Source organism: Mastigoproctus giganteus, chromosome 8 (assembly GCF_048544385.1).
Source record: "Mastigoproctus giganteus isolate SK-2022 chromosome 8, ASM4854438v1, whole genome shotgun sequence".
Taxonomy (NCBI): domain Eukaryota; kingdom Metazoa; phylum Arthropoda; class Arachnida; order Uropygi; family Thelyphonidae; genus Mastigoproctus; species Mastigoproctus giganteus.
The window spans coordinates 33053945-33072772 of NC_143582.1; the positions used below are offsets into that span (position 1 = coordinate 33053945).

The window sequence follows — 18828 nt, forward strand, 5'->3', positions numbered from 1 at the left end:
TACTATGATATTTAGCAGTGTGAAAAGCAAAGGTACCCTCTGCAGCAGCCAGATCGTATTCTACTTTTCCGACGGCGTTCACAAAAAAATCTGTAACCTTTCCCGAAGAGGCCTGATCTTGAACTTCTTTCTTGTGCTTCTCAGTTTCAATGTGATGCTTCAAATCACCAACCCCTTTATTGGCTACTGAAACATATGTCCCCATTCTGCAAACTTTATATTCAGCTTCCCATTCCTCTCGGCCAGATACAAAACATGGAAATTTGTTTTTCATCTCTACTGTAAACATGCACTTCCTTTTAGGCATTTTAGGGGAAGTATAATCTTTATAATATTAATTTTTATAATTGAAATAATAATAAATATTTTTTATTGTAAGTAGTGAAGCATAAATTTTATTAAGGTTATGTTATGTTTTACATTCACAACTAAACTAACCTAATTGCAGAAAAGTACCTACAGGTATAAAGATGGCTAATAAATATTTTTGTAATTAAAGTGAAAAACAGTATTTAAAAAAAAAGGTAAACTTTGGTATTAAATAAACTAGTTTCTGCCTATTGATTGGATCGTTGATAAGTATTCCAAATTTAGTCGACAGTACGCAACTTTCGATCAATTTGGTGAGCACACAGCTCAAATCCACGTTTTCATATGCTGCAATCAATTTCTAGAGAAAACAGTCCCTCTAACTGTCAATATTTATTTGACATGCTGGAATTCCTGTAATTTATATATCCTTTTCTAGCACACCATCTGATCTTCACGCGTTATCTACTCTCTAAACCAAAATATTGTATTGCTAGACTATATAAAATTTATATGTGCGTAAATTCTGAAGTAGGCGTGGGTTGGTAACAATCTCAATACACTAAACTGAGCGTCGTCGGGGTCTTCCGCCTAGTTGTCAACACGGAAATTCGAATTGAAGAATCGTCTCCTATTTCGAAAAAGATTCTGTATAACGTAATTTGGTAGTTTTCGTCGAGCTTGCGTAAAAAAACATGGCGTATAATATAAAATCCGGACAAATCCGGTTAAAAGAGGACGGATGGTAACCCTATATATATATATATATATATATATATATATATATATATATATATATGCGTGTATAAAAAGTGATTTATTCTTTATTTTACATAAATACATAAATTTTACATAAATATTATATATATATATACTGTATATATATGTTTTTGGTTTTTTTGCAGACGAAATCTCTTAACTGGGGTTTTCTTCAGGAACGGCTGTATCCGGTTGAGATGTAATTCGAAAGGTCTTGAAATAGCATATATCTAGAAGGGGGACGAAAGAAAAAGCAAGCTTTTGTCCTAAATCCTTGCATGGGGAGTAATTATTACTCCAGTTCCTGAAGAAACCCCAGGTAAGAGAATTCTTCTGTAGAAAAAAAAAAAAAAAAAAAAAAAAATATATATATATATAATATTTTTCAAATTTAATATTCTAAAATAGCCTATACTGTCCTTTTTGGAAAAAAAATCCAGAAAGTTTTTTTAAATCTATAGTGAGATCACAGATCCACTCCAAGGAAAAATGACAATAAATTATTAGCATTTGTCCGACTTAACGAAAATTAGCGGATCTCGACAACTCAAGTTGTATGTCCAACTTCGTGGAAGTTGACTATCTGTACTTACTAATGTGCGGGGGATCCCGTCGCAATTCATGCCGAATGTAATTTGCCAATACAATTAAATTATACAGAAAGGTTCAATAGCTCGAATACTATTCGAGGTGTTGAAAGTGGCAACCAATAGATGATTAAAAAAGAAAAGAAGGTAAAGAACAGAGATGTGGCAATATATTACAATATTATTTAGACAGAGAACAGTATATATTGCCAAAAACTAGCTAGTACTCAGGCATACTAGGAGCGTAGAAACATTTTTAGACAAGGTAGTTGCTATATGTAAAATATGCCTTCTGTTTTGTACATAGCAACTACTTTAACTATCTTTGCAGTTTCCAGGTGCTAAAATCAGGGCCGGATTTCCCATGAGGCCCCATAGGCACAGTGCCTACGAAATTTTTAGGATTTACGAAGGAAGGCAAAAATTAGGAAAAAAAAAAAAAAAAACGCTTCACTCTTTTCACTATGACTAACGAAAAACGAGCCGAGAAAACATGTGCGCAATCGACTCTAGGAGCTTGAATTCAATACGCATACGCTATCTAGCGACATTTCTCCAAACTGGAAGAATCGAATTGATGGTTGCTCCGTTAATTGACGTGATTTGCAGTCAAAGTGTTAAAATAGAAGAAACATATTACCCCCCTTTTTTAAGCACATTTCGGAATAAAAGTGCCTAGGGCCTACGAACACCAAAATCCAGTCCTGGCTAAAACTGACACATAGCTCTGTGGATATCAATGACTAGATATGTTTGCCCTACTTTCCAGCATCCAGACTATCTCTTGTATTAACCCCAGTGGCTCATGTCTGGTGAGTATGGGCTTGGCACACCCAGGGTTCTGAGCTGGATATCATCATTCTTCTCCTTCTTGATGATTCCCTGCTATTTCTCTCTCTCTCTCTCTCTCTCTCTCTCACAGGGTAACTCGGGAATTTTTTTTGGCTGGAGCAGCATAAGCCTCAGGCTTTCTTGCACGTATGGCTAATAATAATAATAATAATAATAATAATAATAATAATAATAATAATAATAATAATAATAATAATAACACATCATCGACGATGCCACCTGGCCTCAGAAACGATCCAACACATCACCGCAGGGTGCAAGGTGATCACCCAGACTGAGTACACTCATAGTCACCACCAGGTAGCCAGGATAATACATCAGAAGCTAGCGAGGAAATACCAATTGACCAAAGAAAGTGTACCATACTACAAGTACGAACCCCAGGCAGTACCAGAGATCCGAACCCACAAGCTGTACTGGTACCGCGCCATAATAACTGATAAGACCATCCCGCACAACAGACCGGATATGTTTACAAGTGGACAAGATGGAAAAGGCTACGAACCTGATTGACATAGCGGTGCCGAACACTAGCAATTTCCAGAAAACCCATGAGGAAAAAATTAAGAAGTACACGAACCTGAGACATGAGATCAAGGAGATGTGGCATATGCAAGAAGTATCAACCATCCCAATCATAACAACCGGTATGGCACTAAAGACTCTACATAGCAGCCTAGCAGCAACGGGTCTCCCAGAGAACACCTACAAGGAACTCCAGAAAGTCGCAATACTGAACATCTGTAGGACAGTCAGAGATTTCCTGGACCGACGGTAACATCAGACATTACAACCACCCTGTGTACTTGGTAGCGGTACCCGTCACGGAGTAGAATCCCCCAATCAGGGAGAAATAATATAATAGCAACAACAATAATAAAAATAACAATCTGTCCACAGACTATTAACTTTTCAATTTTACAGTTTAAATTTTTATAGTGAATAGAGCTGGACTCCTGATCAGGATCAAACTCAGCCTGAAGAGCGCTATCTCATGATGCTTTCTGTCAGTTTACTCTTTAGGCCTGCGCAGCCGAATTCTCAGGAGCGATAGTGCAGTAACACAAGCTCATTAAATGGACCAGTGTCCAAGCCCGTGAATTGATAAATACGATTAACATTTGTATTTAAATTTTTATTTTTTCCCTTCTATATTTTTTTTTATTCTTCGTAATTGCAGATTCAATATACTGACGCCACATAGCCATAGCTGCTTTGGCACTTAACACACACATACTTAATAAAAATAATTTGATGTTCTTTAGAAGGTATTTCATGCACTTATGCTATAAAAAGTTAAAAATAAGGTTGCTTCAGAGACAATAACCTCAGTGATAGTCTCCGTTCGGTGTACTATATAAACCTACACTATGAAATCCTTAACTATTGCGTCTCTTCACAACGTGTCACCGGAAACAGGTGTCTCGGTCTTCACTCCTTCAAACCCGCACTCATTACGTTTTTGAAGTGTACAAGCATTCTAGTGTACGCATTGGGTAATTCATTGATACTAGTAAGAAATTTAAAAATGATATACAGTAGTTTGCTCTTCAAACGCTGGGGGTCGCTGCGCTTTAAACATTCGCTTACGCGTTTTCGCTAGATATACTGTGACAAATAGAAAGCTGAGCGGCTGTGCTTCTAGGGAGGATGTGATAACAAATGTTTGTAGTACTTGTTTCCTGTGCTGGAGTGTGGTCTGCTGTTGGAGAAGTTGGAAAGGTTTGGTATTATGCCAAGGAGTATGTTAGTCGGATTGTAGCTAGGGCAATTTCTCTAACAAAGCACTGTAATTTATTTTTTTATATGCTTAAATAATTTTCTATTATTTACGTTTGACTTGGTTTATACTTCATGTTTATTTTTTGGAATCTGATATCGGAGACGCAAGAACAGGACACCGCTAAAGTAAATATCGAAACTCAACGAATACAATCCTTAACGATTACACACAGATTCCATCATATTGGCTGAACAGAACATTATGCCACTGGCCCAGCTTGCAGACCCATGGCAACGGATGCAAATTCAGCAAGAACCCGAATCAGAGACAGAGGTGAGATTTTCTGTATTCAAGTTTTTTGGTTTCAAGTAGAAAATACTTGTTGCGGTGAACCATCAGTATTTAAGCATTTTAAACCTAGAGAAGAACCTATGATTGACCTTGACAGTGTACATTATCATATTCCTCCCACTTGTTCTTTCATTTAAATAAACTTAAAAAGTAAACACTTCTTAGGATTTTACGGTTTTATGTATTTTTATATGAACATATTCACGTCTAACGTGAACCTTTCATAGTGAAGTTTAATATCACAGTCACCACATGCTAATTAAAAGAAAAAAAATATCTTCTGTTTACATAGGAGGATTTCAATATGCGGGAATAGCTTAGGATAATCTGTTGACAATGGGCATAGCTGTAATGGAAGTCTTGATGTAAAATTTTTACTTAGAAAATTTTTTTATCCTAAGACAGTATTTCATAATTTTCGATATGTAAAAACTTTTGTTTAAGCACGCTTCTGGAACGAAATAAACGATCTTTATACTAGCCATTAATAAAATGGTATACAGTCCATTCATGACATACATGGTATACAGTCAAGAGTTTAAAATAAAGTAACGAACATGCTCATTACCCACTAAGCAATCGAGCACAGTCTTTTGCAAGAGTAAAAAAGAATCACTATGAAGTGTTAGTCCATCTAACTTTATAGTACATAACTAGAGATTGATACATATCTATAACGACATGATGGGAGGAAGAATGCACAACCAGGAAGTACAATAAAAAAAAAATAGATAAGAAGAGGAAGTAGAATAGTTTGCTAGGTAAATGGGACTTTGTCAATAGAGGAAGTAAATTCCTACTTCCTCTGAAGCTCTTGCTTGTTTTGTTGGTATGCTTCAAATTAGTGTATGTAAAAAAAAACAAACAAACACACATTTCCTTGAACATCATTTTGAAATAAATAACTGGAAATAAAATTAAGTAAACTGCTGTATTTGTGTCGTATTTCTAAGTAAATTAGTTTTTAAATTAATCTTTTAAATTTATTGCTGTTTAGTATTAATTATTAAATTTAATAGCTTTTAATTACATTAATCTTCAGAATTACACTAATACTCTTGGGCATCACTGCTCATTGGGGTTATGTTAAGAATCTTGTAATGGGTGATAACATTAAATCTGAAAGGGTATTCAAGCCACTTTCCTCAGTGAAAGGAACTTTTTGCTTCCAAAAGCTCTGGTTTAGTTCATAATTCGATTTTTAATCAATGTCACTTTTAGCATAACATTTTTCATTCTTTCAATTTTACCTGGTCATAATATTATAATGTATTGTCGATTAATTATAATTGTTGATCAATTCGGCCATTGGAAAGCTTGTGCAAGGCTCAAGGGGGTAGAATTTTTTTTCTGCCTGGTCTGTACTTGTTAGCAGGAGAGACTGCTTCTACAGGGATGGGATACACTTAAACAGAAAGGGGCAAGAATATTTGCTGATGCTATCGAGGCAGTGTTAGGTGGGTCAGAAAACTGCTAGCTTGGGGGGGGATACACGGACTAATAGATTAACAGTAGCCACTGGCAGAGGTGAAAGTGATTATTGCACTGCTTCTATTGGAATGAGCAGCAGCCTGGAAAACAAGATGCAGGGTATTTCAGAGACGGCTGGGAGTCATTGTGGTACAAGTAAACACATGGGTTGTGTTAGGGTAGCTAAGAATAGGAACAGGTGCATGTATACTTGCGAGATGATGCAAACATCAACGAGTTTTTCTCTTATCTGAAAATAATTGGATTTTATGATAAATTTTAAATATCTCTGTAAATGCAACCAAGTTGATGTTCAAACGCAATCTTTGGCAAAGGATGCAAAGAAAAACAGCAAAGATTTCTTTACCTATGAAACATAGGTAAAGAACTTTTTGGTCCACTTGATATTGAAGGTTCAACTGTTGATGATCCTGCTCAGGTGGCTAACAAACTAGAGCATTTTGCATCTACATTCACACATGAGGAGTTATTCAGGGAGGGGAATGTCAGAGGTGAATTAAACTCTGGCAGTGAGCTAGATGATTTTGTAATAACTGAGAGGAAAGTGGAGGAGAAATTGTTGAAGAGAAACATAACAAAGGCACTGGGGTGGGTGGATGGGATCTATCCAGTTATATTAAAGAAGGCAGCAACAGAAGTAAACAAACCTTTAGTCATAATCATGAGAGCTTCCTTGGACTCGGGAGGTATCCATGGACTGGAGATGTGCAAATGTGACCCCAATTCACAAAGGAGGATCAAATGGCTACACAAGTAATTATAGACCTGTTAGTTTAACTTCTGTTCCAGAGAAATTAATGGAGGCACTGGTTAAAGAAGCAGTGTGGGATCATGTAGACAAGGCTTCAGTTATAGCTCGCACACAGCATGGTTTTGTTAAGGGGAAATCTTGTCTGACTAATTTGATTGGATACTATGATGTGGTCACAAAGGAACTGGATGCATTAGATCCAGCAATTTGATAATGTTATACTGTGGACAGATCTGGCATTCCCACATCTACAGATTTACAAATACCATGCATTCCTGATGTACATTATACACACAATGTTATAACGAGAGGACGAGTTTCAAAGAAATGTTTTTTGCACATGCTGTTGTTTGGTTTGTATTTATTTTACCCAATGATGCAAGGAGCGTATCATTGGTGATTGTCATTTATTTAATGCATATATTGTTCTCTCTATCTATCAATCAATCAATCAACCAATCAATCTATCTGCCTGTTGCTCTCTCTCTCTCTCTCTCTCTCTCTCTCTCTCTCTCTCTCTCTCTCTCTCTCTCTCTCTCTCTCTCTCTCTCTCTGTCTGTGTGTTTTTGCCCCCTCTTTGCCTGTCTTTATACAGAGACATTTTCTGTATTTGGTATTAAAAGTAGTGCAGTATACTATTATATGTTGCTCTGTAATTGATAAGGATGTAAGTGTTAATAAAGGTTAGGTTTAATTCAAAAACCATGCAATGGTGCTCTTAGGCTGTGTATTTCATAGTCTGTGCTGTATTTATATTTTGTTTCTTTTACAGAATTTTCTATTTGTAATAATGATGTAGTGTAGTACAAAATAAATATCAGGAAAAACGTTTTCTGTGTTATGTAGAACCATCGGAATGACAACATATGTGAGGCTTCATGTCACTGGCCTCACACAAAATAATTGTATGTAGTGTTAAATAATGCTTAAATTATTATGATTGGTATGTATTATCTTCACCGTCCTGCATGATTTTTTAATCACTTCACTCTCTCTCGGCACCTCCGTAGCCAGGTGGGCAGGAGCAGCAGTGCGTGGCACACGCTTCTTGATTAGACCGGGGTTCGAGCCTGTGAACAAAGGTCAGGGAATGGCCACCACATATCCCGGAGCAATATGGCCTTAATTGCTAATGCTTCTAAACAACCAAAATTCTCTCTCTCTCTCTCTCTCTCTGTCTCTGTCTCTCTCTGTCTCTGTCTCTCTCTCTCTCACACACACAAATGTTGAAAGTATTTCATTTACTTCGTTTTTTAATTTCAAAAGGTACCAATTGAGTAGTTTGCTCACATTCTAATAAGAATTTCAGACAATTCAGTACTTTTATAACTTGTAATGCTGCTCCTTGTTACTGTCTCAAACTTTTTATGCTACTTTTAGTTTATTTAACAGACACAGGAAGTCTTTATTATCTTAACTATAAAAAAAAGTGTAAAAGAAATATAGTGATTCAGAAGAACCATTTACTTTTCTTGGTATAGCTGTCATATCAGTGGGAATAAAATTAATAGCATTAAAATTTCTCTACTATACTGGACTACTCAGAAACAAAGCTTGGAGATTTTTTTTTTTTTTATTCAAAAGGCAAATAATACCCACCATCATCTTTATATAAAGTTACTGTACACCAGAGGTTCCCAAAGTGTGGGGTACCTCCTTGGGGTACACTTGAATTTTTTGGAGGAGGGCACTTGTTGTTTTCACAAAACAATTTTTTAAAGAAATATAGACAAACCATCCCACTAATCCAGGTACAAAACGTTTTTATTTTTATTTATTTCTGTTATTTGTATTTTATTTATTTCAGATTAAATGTATTGAAGTATATACTAATTTATAAAAGTATGTATATTCATAACTCAATTTTATGTGAAATCTGTTTATTTGCACTTGTTCTGGAACTTGGAGGAGTGAAAATTTATGAAAAATTAAGGGAGCTCAAGGTATAAAAGTCTGGAAACTTCTACTATACAGGGTAATCTTCGTGTAACGTGGTAGTTAGGTTCCTATAAAATCTCATGTAGTGCAAAACCGTGTTATACAGGACTAAGAATCAGTACAAAAAGGGAGGTTACATTCCAAAAGCTAACAAATACACCATTTTTTTTTTTTTTTATAACTATCAGAAACTCAATTTTTATTAAAAATAGTAATATCCAAATCTGTCAATCCAAATACTGAGTGCTTTTCTATTTTCTCAATTATTAGTGCTTGGGAATGACCTATCATATTTTCAAAAATGAAAGATCCTGCAGCCATATCAGTTCTAATTTTCTGTTAATTGTGGTCTGGATTGTTGCTTTATTTAATAGGCACCTCCGTAGCCAGGTGGGAAGGAGCAGCAGTGCGTAGCACATGCTTCTTGATTAGACCGGGGTTCGAGCCCGTCACCACCAAATACGGAGGATTCGGAAAGGTCAAGGGAATGACCACCGCATATTCCCGGAGCAATATGGCCTTAGCTGCTAATGCTCGTAAAAACCAAATAATAAACAAACAAACAAACAAACAAGCTTTATTTAAATTTAAACTTTTTGCAACGTATGATACCTTTCCCCTTTTTTACAACAATCTAAATTTGTATCTTTGATTCTAGAGAAATGAAGTTTCTTTTGGGCAGTGCTTTTTTACTTTCCTTAGGCATAATTTAGGGCTAGAATTTAATTCACAACAAAGAAATTACTCAAATACGGTTCCTAAGAGCAAAGTTTAGTAATACATACCCGGAAAAATTTATAAACAATGAAATAAAAACCTTAAAAGTCTTGAACTGCATTCTTTGAAGTCACCAATTTTTATGGTCTCAAACAAGCACAAGTTGAATAGCACAGAACCTAACATGGGGATTTCCCCCCCCTTTTTTTTTTGCCTAATGACTAGAGAGTCAACAGTGGGGGATTCACAAAAAGAATGGAAATGTTGAAAAATTACATCCAACATAATACAGGGTTTCTCTGCATAAAAGCTCAAAACTACAATGTTATATGAGGTTTGCTGCAATTCTCTACCGTTTTAGAGCGAAACTGTTATTTAAGTACCGTGTTGTGCAAGGATTTCCGCAATTTATCAATCATATTAGAGTGAAACCGTGTTGTAGAAGTTTTTATTCAAATTATTTACCAATGATTTCATTTTTTAGACATTAGCGTATACACTGCCCTACCATTAATATCCAGACACCTCTCCATGGATCGGGAAATAGGTCCTAGGCATGCAACACATCACAGAATCTGCTATAAATATGCACACTGGGCTTTGAACAGACAATTGCAAAAGTGGGCATGCAAGATGACACATTTAACAGACTTTCAATGTGGAATGATAGTAGGATGCCACATAAGCAAGCATTCTGTATGAGACATCACAGTCACTCTGGGGATCCCTAGGTCAACGGTTAGTGATGTCATATGCAAATGGAAGAGGAATGGGACTGAATCTGCCAAAAAAAAAAAACGGCCTTGTAAACCTCAAACTAACAGAATGTGCATGCAAATCGTAATTTGTCATTGTCTCAAGTCACACAAAACCTATGTGAGTATTGGGACTAATCTCAGCACTAGTACAATATGAAGGACACTCCATGATATGGGTTACAATGGTTGTGCAGCTGTTCACATGCAAGAATCATTTCCACCTCTGCCTGTGGCTACTGTTAATCTTTTAGTCTGCGAAGCCCCCCCAAGCTAACAGTTTTCTGATCCACCTAACATTGCCTCAATAGCATCAGCAAATATTGTTGCATCCTTTCTATTTAAGTGTATCCCATTCCTGTAGAAGCAGTCTCTCATGTTAACAAGAATGGGGTAGAAAAAAATTTTACCCCATTCTAAAAGTTCCAATAATTAGTGGAGTTAGGAGAATGATTGGGGCAACAAATGAATTTTACAGAATGGAGTAGAGAGATTTTAAGCCAGAGAAGCTCGAAAAAAGGAGATTACAAATTACTAGATCTCTAACAGGGAATATCAGAATGGATATATGAGACAACTGATATGAGCAGTGGTTGAATCAACCAATAACTGGGATTCTTTTAGAAAAAGTATATGGGGTTTGGCAGACTGTAAGTGGAAATGGACATTGAGATTGGAACTGAGACCATGTATATTTGTGAAATGAATAAGGAATTGTTTTGGAGGTTTAAATCTTTTTACACATAAATTTGTTCTGTTAGTTTGACAATTCATGATATATTCATTAGTAAGAAAAGATGTGAAGGACATGCTGTATGAATTAATGAAATTTTTGTACTGGTAAGAATATACCCATCTCTTTGACATAACAAGGCCTGAACAATGCCCCCCCCCTACTGCATACACACCACTCTGACTCTCTCCAGTCACAATCTGGGAGAGGAGAGGCAGCTAGATTATATACTAGCTGATCCAGAAGCCTCCTAGAGAGTTGCCAATGGGTTCACTCTGGTGAACTATCAAGCAGCTGGCCTGTGAACACGGTTTTAGAGCTGTACCTTCGAAATGTAAGGAAGGTTGGATCTTGCCATGATGGTCATCATAACCTCAAAGGACATCAATCAATACTGCATGATGGAAGAGACAGCAGGGTTGCTGGAGTTTAAATGCTCCAGCAACCAAAGTGGTGGTATTGCATTGGTTGATGAAAGTTATGTACCCTTTAGTATTGCCTGGTAACACAAAGGGGGTGTCATTCCTCTGTGTGATGTTGCAGCTACACCTTGATCCCTGCTTATGTTGTTTCGCACCTGGCTGGTCACCTCCAGTCAGCTAGGTGTGATATTTCAGGACTTCCATGTGGGGGTTATTATTATTATTATAATTAGCCATATGGTGCAAGGAAGCCTGGGGCTTTTGCTGCACCAGCCAAAAAGAAAAAAATTTCAGTTACACACACACACACACACACAAAGAGAGAGAGAGGGGGGGGAAAGGAAGGAAATCATCAACAAAGAGAAGAATGATGATATCCGGCTCGCCGACTGGGCTAGCCGAGTGGGTAAAGTACCTGTCCGGCAACCCAAAGGTCGCGGGTTCGATTCCCGCCTCGGGCTTGGATCAAAGTACTGTAAAAACCTTGGGAGGTGCAATATGGCCACAGAAGCCGATGCGCCAACAACTACCAAATCAAAAAAAAAAATATCCGACTCAGAACCCTGGGTGTGCCAAGCCCATACTCACCAGATGTATGGGCTATATCCAGGGTTATTAACAGTCTCACCATTGTGAAGGTGCAAGCAGAGGATTTGGCTGTCACAGACTGACCAGTCTTTGGTGAAATTAGGTCCACTTGACTCGAGTGTCACCTGAATATCAGTTCCATCAGTGTTTTAGTCTCACAGATAGCAAGCCCAGCTTGGCATACCCGCAGTGAATGTGTCTGACAGCATCAAAGACCAGTGAGTAATTACTGAGCTGTAAGCTTAACTTCTGCACCAGTAAAAATAATAGTCAGTGGTTAAAGAAGTAATTACCAGATCATCTTGACAGGGACACAGTTATATGGAAATCGTGGCATGGATTGGTTAAAGGAAGATTGTGTGACCAGTCTGATTACTAATGTAGCAGAGAAATGAAAAATAATCTCATTAGCTTTGACCAGAAAGAAATGTAGATATTTAAAAAAAAACTTAACTTTGTTTATGATAACCTCTGAAATATAAAATATCTAATAATGCTGGGAAGATCTACATACAGTATTTTGTTTATAGAGCAGTTGCACAGGATACCTGTTTCATAAGAGGCTAAATCATGGTTCAGATTCAATTAATTGTGGCCTTAGGTAATTAACACATTTGATATTAAATTGATTAGTGCCAGAGCATCGTCATGAGGTTTTTTTTTTTTTTTTACGGATATGTTGATTTTTAGAAGAGTTTACAGTTACCTTTCCCAAGGTGTTGTGCCAGAATGAGATATAAGATTAGAAATTTCTACTTTTTTTAGAAACATTACATGTCTATCAGGTGGAAGATAACTTGATCACATATCACAGAATGTTTTTTTTTTAAACATAGCATTTCTGGATTGTTGCCATTCATAATGTGCTGTTTACTACTTTTTCAGTTAAACTGCCTACTCTTAAGTTTTTTTTTTTTTTTTGTTTTTAGTGGATTTACTATAATTTTTTTGGGATGAAAAGTTATAAAACATGAATCATGAGACAGTAAGAATTTGGATTCTTAGGATGCAACATATTTTGTTAAAAGTTTTTTTTTTTTTTTTTTTTTTTTATGTAAAATGAGAGTTACTGATAATAAGACAGTGAAATTAACAGGATGTAATTCTCCAAAGAATTGCGTGATATCATGGTTGTATTTTGGATTCTGCAACTGAAGGATTAGATGGGCACTTTTCATTTGCTTATATTTATAATTTTTTTATGTTAAGAAAAATTGCAGATAGTTCCCCCTTTGAATATATATTTTTAATATCAAAAAAGAAAATGCATATAATAAGGAATATTTCATTAAGAATATTGCATATCTAGAAACTTTTTTTTTTTTTATAAATTTTTTTCATTGTCATATGTTTTTATTGCTCATTCATTTATATTATATCCAAATACCAAGACTTTCTTTGATAATATTTTCCTAAATGTTTATTGTGATAGCTAAACCAGTTTTGTCTGAATATTTACTTTTGTGTAATGTATTAATTAATGATTTTTATATTGTTAAATAAATTTCTGCACTGCACTGCATGTAATAGATATATACATTATTTTCTATTTATTAATGAGCAAATGAACTTAAATGCTCTATGATTTAAGGTGCTCATTTCTGAACTTGGAATAAAGCCCTCTTGAGTGACATAGCAGATTTCTTTCTTCCTTTTGAACACAGAGTAACATATGAGAGTAAGTTCTACCTTTTAAGTCAGGTATCATTCTATGTTCCTTTGTTCTGTAGTGGTACAGTATGTTTTCTGTATATTCCAGTTCCAGAAATAACTATGTTAAATAATCATATTAAAATCATTTGGAATCCTGAAATATGACTGGTGAGATATTTTAGCTGGGGTGAAAAAATTAATATAAGCTGAGTTTTAGCTAATTTGGGTTATGGCAGCCAGATTCTATATCAGATTATGCCAGTTGCCTGATCAGATAATTTCTTAATTCTTAGTTTCTCATGAGTTTTGTGCAACAAATGCTTATTAAATGTGCACCTGGTGGTAGAACAGATTAATCAATAGCAAAACTATTATACTGCAGGGTCTGCTTCTGGGGGGGGGGGAGGTTGAGCTGAATGAGCCAGGCAAGTCTGATGGTTGGTTTGATGTGGTTGTTAAAGATCATGTGGGAACCATTTATTAATTTGGTGGTATGGAGCAGAATTAACAGTTTTGCCAGTGGAATTAATGTAATATGTGGAAATTCCTTAAATAGTAAAAATGGATCATAATGGAATTTGAATATTTCTTATGCAACAGGGAAAAATTATAAGAAAGAATGAGCTTTCATATGCAAGCTATACGAAAAAGTAGCTACCATTATTGAAATGGTGTAATCATTATAGCTTTAAGGTGGCAAAACTTTCTGTGATAAACTTTTTTTTCAAAACCTTGATTATTTATATGACCAAAATCATTATTGCCCTGTACATGCTGTTATCAACTTATTTCACTAATCTTTTAAAATATGAAGTGCAGTATCATATTATACAATGGAATTCATTTGATTAGTCTTGAATTCTCACATATCTTTGACTAATAGTAAGCTATTATTAAAATTAAGTCAGTTGGTAGGCCTCAGAAAGCTTATTTCTTCCCTGTAATGAGATAACAATAGTTAACTATAGTTTTACCCAAATCTTTTATTTTGAGAAAGTTTGATATTGTATGGTTATTCATTAATAATGAATGATCGAAGATGCAGAACTGGAATTTGGGGAGTACAACGTCTACAGAAAGGATAGACAGGATAGGAAGGGGGGAGGGGGTTATGCTATTAGTTAAGAAACACAAAATCCAAGGAAGTGTATAATACGATGGCGACTACGATGGTCTGAGACAGTATTTAAATTCTATACAGTGGGACCAACTGATGATGTTACCAACAGCAAACTCAAAATGGGACGCATTCAAAGAACTTATCTTGGAAGCTACTAGGCTTTACATACCAACTAAGAAATATTGTTCAAGGTTCAGGCCTAAATGGATGTCAGATGAACTAATGAGACATATGGCAGAGAAGAAAAATGCATGAGATACATATAAATTAACATGTGACACAGAAGCTTATGATAGATATAAGTTGATCTGTAACCATGTTACAAAGGAGGTTAGGCAGGCGAAGGCAGATTACGAGAAATCTTTGGCAAGGGATGCAAAGAAAAACAGCAAGGAGTTCTTTACTTATGTAAACTCTAGAAGGAAGGGGATGAATCAGATTGGTCCACTTGATATTGATGGTTCAACTGTTCATGATCCTGCTCAGGTAGCTAACAAACTAAATCAATATTTTGCATCTACATTCACACATGAGGAGTTATTCAGGAAGGGGAATGCCATAGATGTAAACACTGGCAGTGAGCTAGATGATCTTGTAATAATTGAAAGTAAAGTGGAGGAGAAAGTAAATTGTTGAAGATAAACACAAGAAAGGCACCTGGGGTGGATTGGATCTATCCAGTTATATTAAAGGAGGCAGCAGAGGAAGTAAGCAATCCGTTAGCTATAATTATGAGAGCTTCCTTGGACTCAGGGGAAGATACCCACAGATTGGAGATGTGCAAATGTAACCGCAATTCACAAAGGAGGATCAAAGGCTGACACAAGTAATTATAGACCTGTGAGTTTAACTTCTGTTCCAGGAAAATTAATGGAAGCACTGGTTAAAGAAGCACTGCAGGATCATCTTGACAAGAATTCAGTTATAGCTCAGACACAGCATGGTTTTGTTAAGGGAAGGTCTTGCCTGACCAATTTGATTGGATACTATGATGTAGTCACAAAAGAATTGGATGCAGGGAATAACTTTGATATTATATATTTGGATCTTAGAAAGGCTTTTGATACTGTTGCACATGGAAGACTGCTGCACAAATTGGAGCAGTGTGGCATTGGTGGCAAATTGTTACTATGGATAAAGGGATGGTTGAGTGGCAGAAGACAGAGAGTGGTAATTAATGGACACTGCTCATCGTGGACTAATGTTATTAGTGGAGTCCCTCAGGGTTCAGTTTTGGGTCCATTGTTGTTTTCTGTATTTATAAATAATATTGATGATGGTATATCAAGCTTAATGTCCAAGTTTGCAGACGATACAAAGGTTGGCAGGGTTGTTAAGGATGCTACTGACGCTATGCTGCTGCAACAGAATCTGGAAAGGTTGAGCTTATGGGCTGAGAGGTGGCAAATGAAGTTTAACATTGACAAATGTAAAGTACTACATATGGGAAACAGCAACCCCAGAGCAACGTATCAACTCTGTGGTACTATACTGACAGTGGTAGAGAATGAAAAGGACCTGGGGGTAATTGTGCAGGCAGATATGAAGTTCTCTGAGCAGTGCAGACGGGCTGCAAGAGTAGCTCATTGTGTCTTATCAATGATATACAGGAATTTTTCTAGCAGGGATAGGGAGGTGATTATTCCCTTGTATAAGGCAATGGTCAGGCCGCACCTTGAGTACTGTATACAGGTCTGGAGGCCTCATTTCAAGAAGGATGTAGAGCTGCTGGAACGAGTACAGAGAACGGCAACAAGGTTAGTGAACGGAATGAAGGGTTGCTCTTACGAAGAAAGGCTTAAGTTTTGCAAATTACAGTGTCTGGAGACTAGGCAGCGGCGAGGTGATCTGATAGAGGTGTACAAAGCCTTGAATGGTCTGAGCATGCTCAATGCTGTTGGGATACTGCCTCTTGCTCAGAATAATCACCTGAGAGGGCATAAATTCAAATTGAGGAAAGACAGATGTAGGATAGATGTGCGGAAATTTACCTTTAGCTAGCGGGTAGTTGGTTGGTGGAACAGACTTCCATCCCTTGTTGTGGAAGTTGATAGCCTAAATAAATTTAAGGCTCAGCTGGACAGGTATTTCGAACGAATGGAGGGGTGAAGTGGAAGGGTTTTTTTTTTTTTGGCTGATGCTGCATAAGCTTGCTTTCTTGCATCAAATGCCTCTACTAATGCTAATGAGTGAAAAATGATTGGACCACATGTTTAATGTTAATTAAGTTTTCATTGAAATGGTTACGAGATGCGTATAAAATAATCACTACAGTGATTAATACTTAAACTTTAAAGGCAAAGTTTCAAAGGTTTTGAAAAATCTTGTCATCAGGCCTAAATGGGGAAATAACAAATGCCTTAAGTTAAAGAAAGTATGTGATGGTTATCACAATTTAATATTAGTTATATAAGTGTGTAAAGAAAAAAAAGTAGTATGTTGAGAGGTTTCAATATATGTGAAGGACTATATCTAAATTCACAAAAGAAATAGACAGCTGTAGCTTGCAACCTCCTTGGTTGGATATCATCTTACCGTTCCACCCCCCTCCCCCCCAATCATAAAGTAGTGCAAGTTGTGGCTCCACAATATGAGATTGCATATTATGTAGCAAACAGTTTGTTCGTAGCTACGTACAGGAAAAGGTTATGCTGGACATGTACAGTGATTCTTTCAGCTAAAGTGCAATTGATAAATTGGAACAAACTTCCATATGGTGTTGTGTAAATGGGTAGTTTGAATAAGTTTAAGAAAGGATTAGACAAATTGTTAGAGGGAATGGACAGATGAGGTAGGTAGTGTTTTTTTTTTTTTTTTTTTGGTCGATACTGTATAAGCTTACTTGTATCTTTTGCCACTACTAAAACTAATTAATATGCAGTAAGAATATGCCCAGCTTTTTGACATAATGTGCCCTCCTCACTAGTGTACCCCACATACATGCACTACTTGGACTTCTCTGGCTACAGTTTTTAAAGTTGTAGAGGCAGTGAGATTATATAATGGCTGATCTAGAGTCCTCTTAAAGTTTATCAGTAGGTTCAGTCCAATGAATTGTCATTTAAGCATAAAAAAAATAGGTGACTTGAATTGAGGATAACATGTTTCCATTGTGTAGTAGAATTACTTTTTTTTAGTTTTACATAGTGTAAATGAAGAACTCCATTTCAATGTATTATGTTTAATCTCCAGTGCATTGGTTAAATCATTTACATTGGTAAAGAACACAGAGATCTCTCCTTGCAGTAAAAGGAAGAAATTTTTTCCTCCGTATCTATACTAAGGAAATTTAGTGACACTTTCAATAGATTCTTTTCATTTGAAGCCTAACAGTTGTTCTGAATTCTTTGGTAGATCCAAGTTCCATACCATATTGTTCAGTTCGTTTTGTGTTGATGATGTGAATTCGAGTTGACCAGTACCTTCAAATTCAGTATGCTTACTTGGAGAACTCTGTGCTGAAATTGTCAAAGTTCTGAGGAATGGCTTGAATTGCAGAACAGGATGAATAGCTGATATCAGATAGATATGATGTACTGCATCCTTGTTCTTTATTCTGTAATTCTGCACATGCAAAAATAGCTGTCTATTGTGTGGTCTCTGGGTTCACACCATACCACACCACTAGTATGACAAATGGAAGGGATTTTTGTCTTTCATTATTCCATGTTTTTTCATGTTCTGAACATGACAGATGTATGATGTCTTGGTTGCCGATTCTAGCACCGAAATAAACATTATCCCTTGTAAAATTAAGTAATTATTTGTCATTGATTTTGCACAGTACAATCTCCACAGGTATAGCAGAAAGAAATCAGGACTGTTGGTACACCAATGTAACTTTATTTGAAAAGAAAGTTGTTTTAATAATAACAACATGTATTAATGATAACACACCTGTAGCACATTTTTCATTACCAGATTATACAAATTTTGATATTTTCTATGTGACAGTTTAGTGCATTGTGGCAAATGTTATAAGACTATATTTTGAAAACTCTGATGTGCACTATCAGAAATGATAGTGTTTTGTTTTGTTCTATCTGTATGCCCTTTCTTCAACCAAGAGTGAATTTGGC

The 18828-nt window shown here is 36.1% G+C and overlaps 1 protein-coding gene across 2 annotated transcripts in view; it reads left to right on the forward strand.

Annotated features, from left to right (window-relative positions):
- The first annotated feature begins 4141 nt into the window (after positions 1-4141).
- Positions 4142-18828, forward strand: part of S6kII (Ribosomal protein S6 kinase II) — a 297018-nt gene continuing 282331 nt past the window's right edge. For both annotated transcript variants that reach the window (XM_090379290.1, XM_090379291.1), the window contains exon 1: positions 4142-4563. In XM_090379290.1, coding sequence (XP_090235416.1) covers positions 4492-4563 — 72 coding nt within the window. In that variant the 5' untranslated portion in view covers positions 4142-4491. The remainder of the gene's footprint in view (positions 4564-18828) is intronic.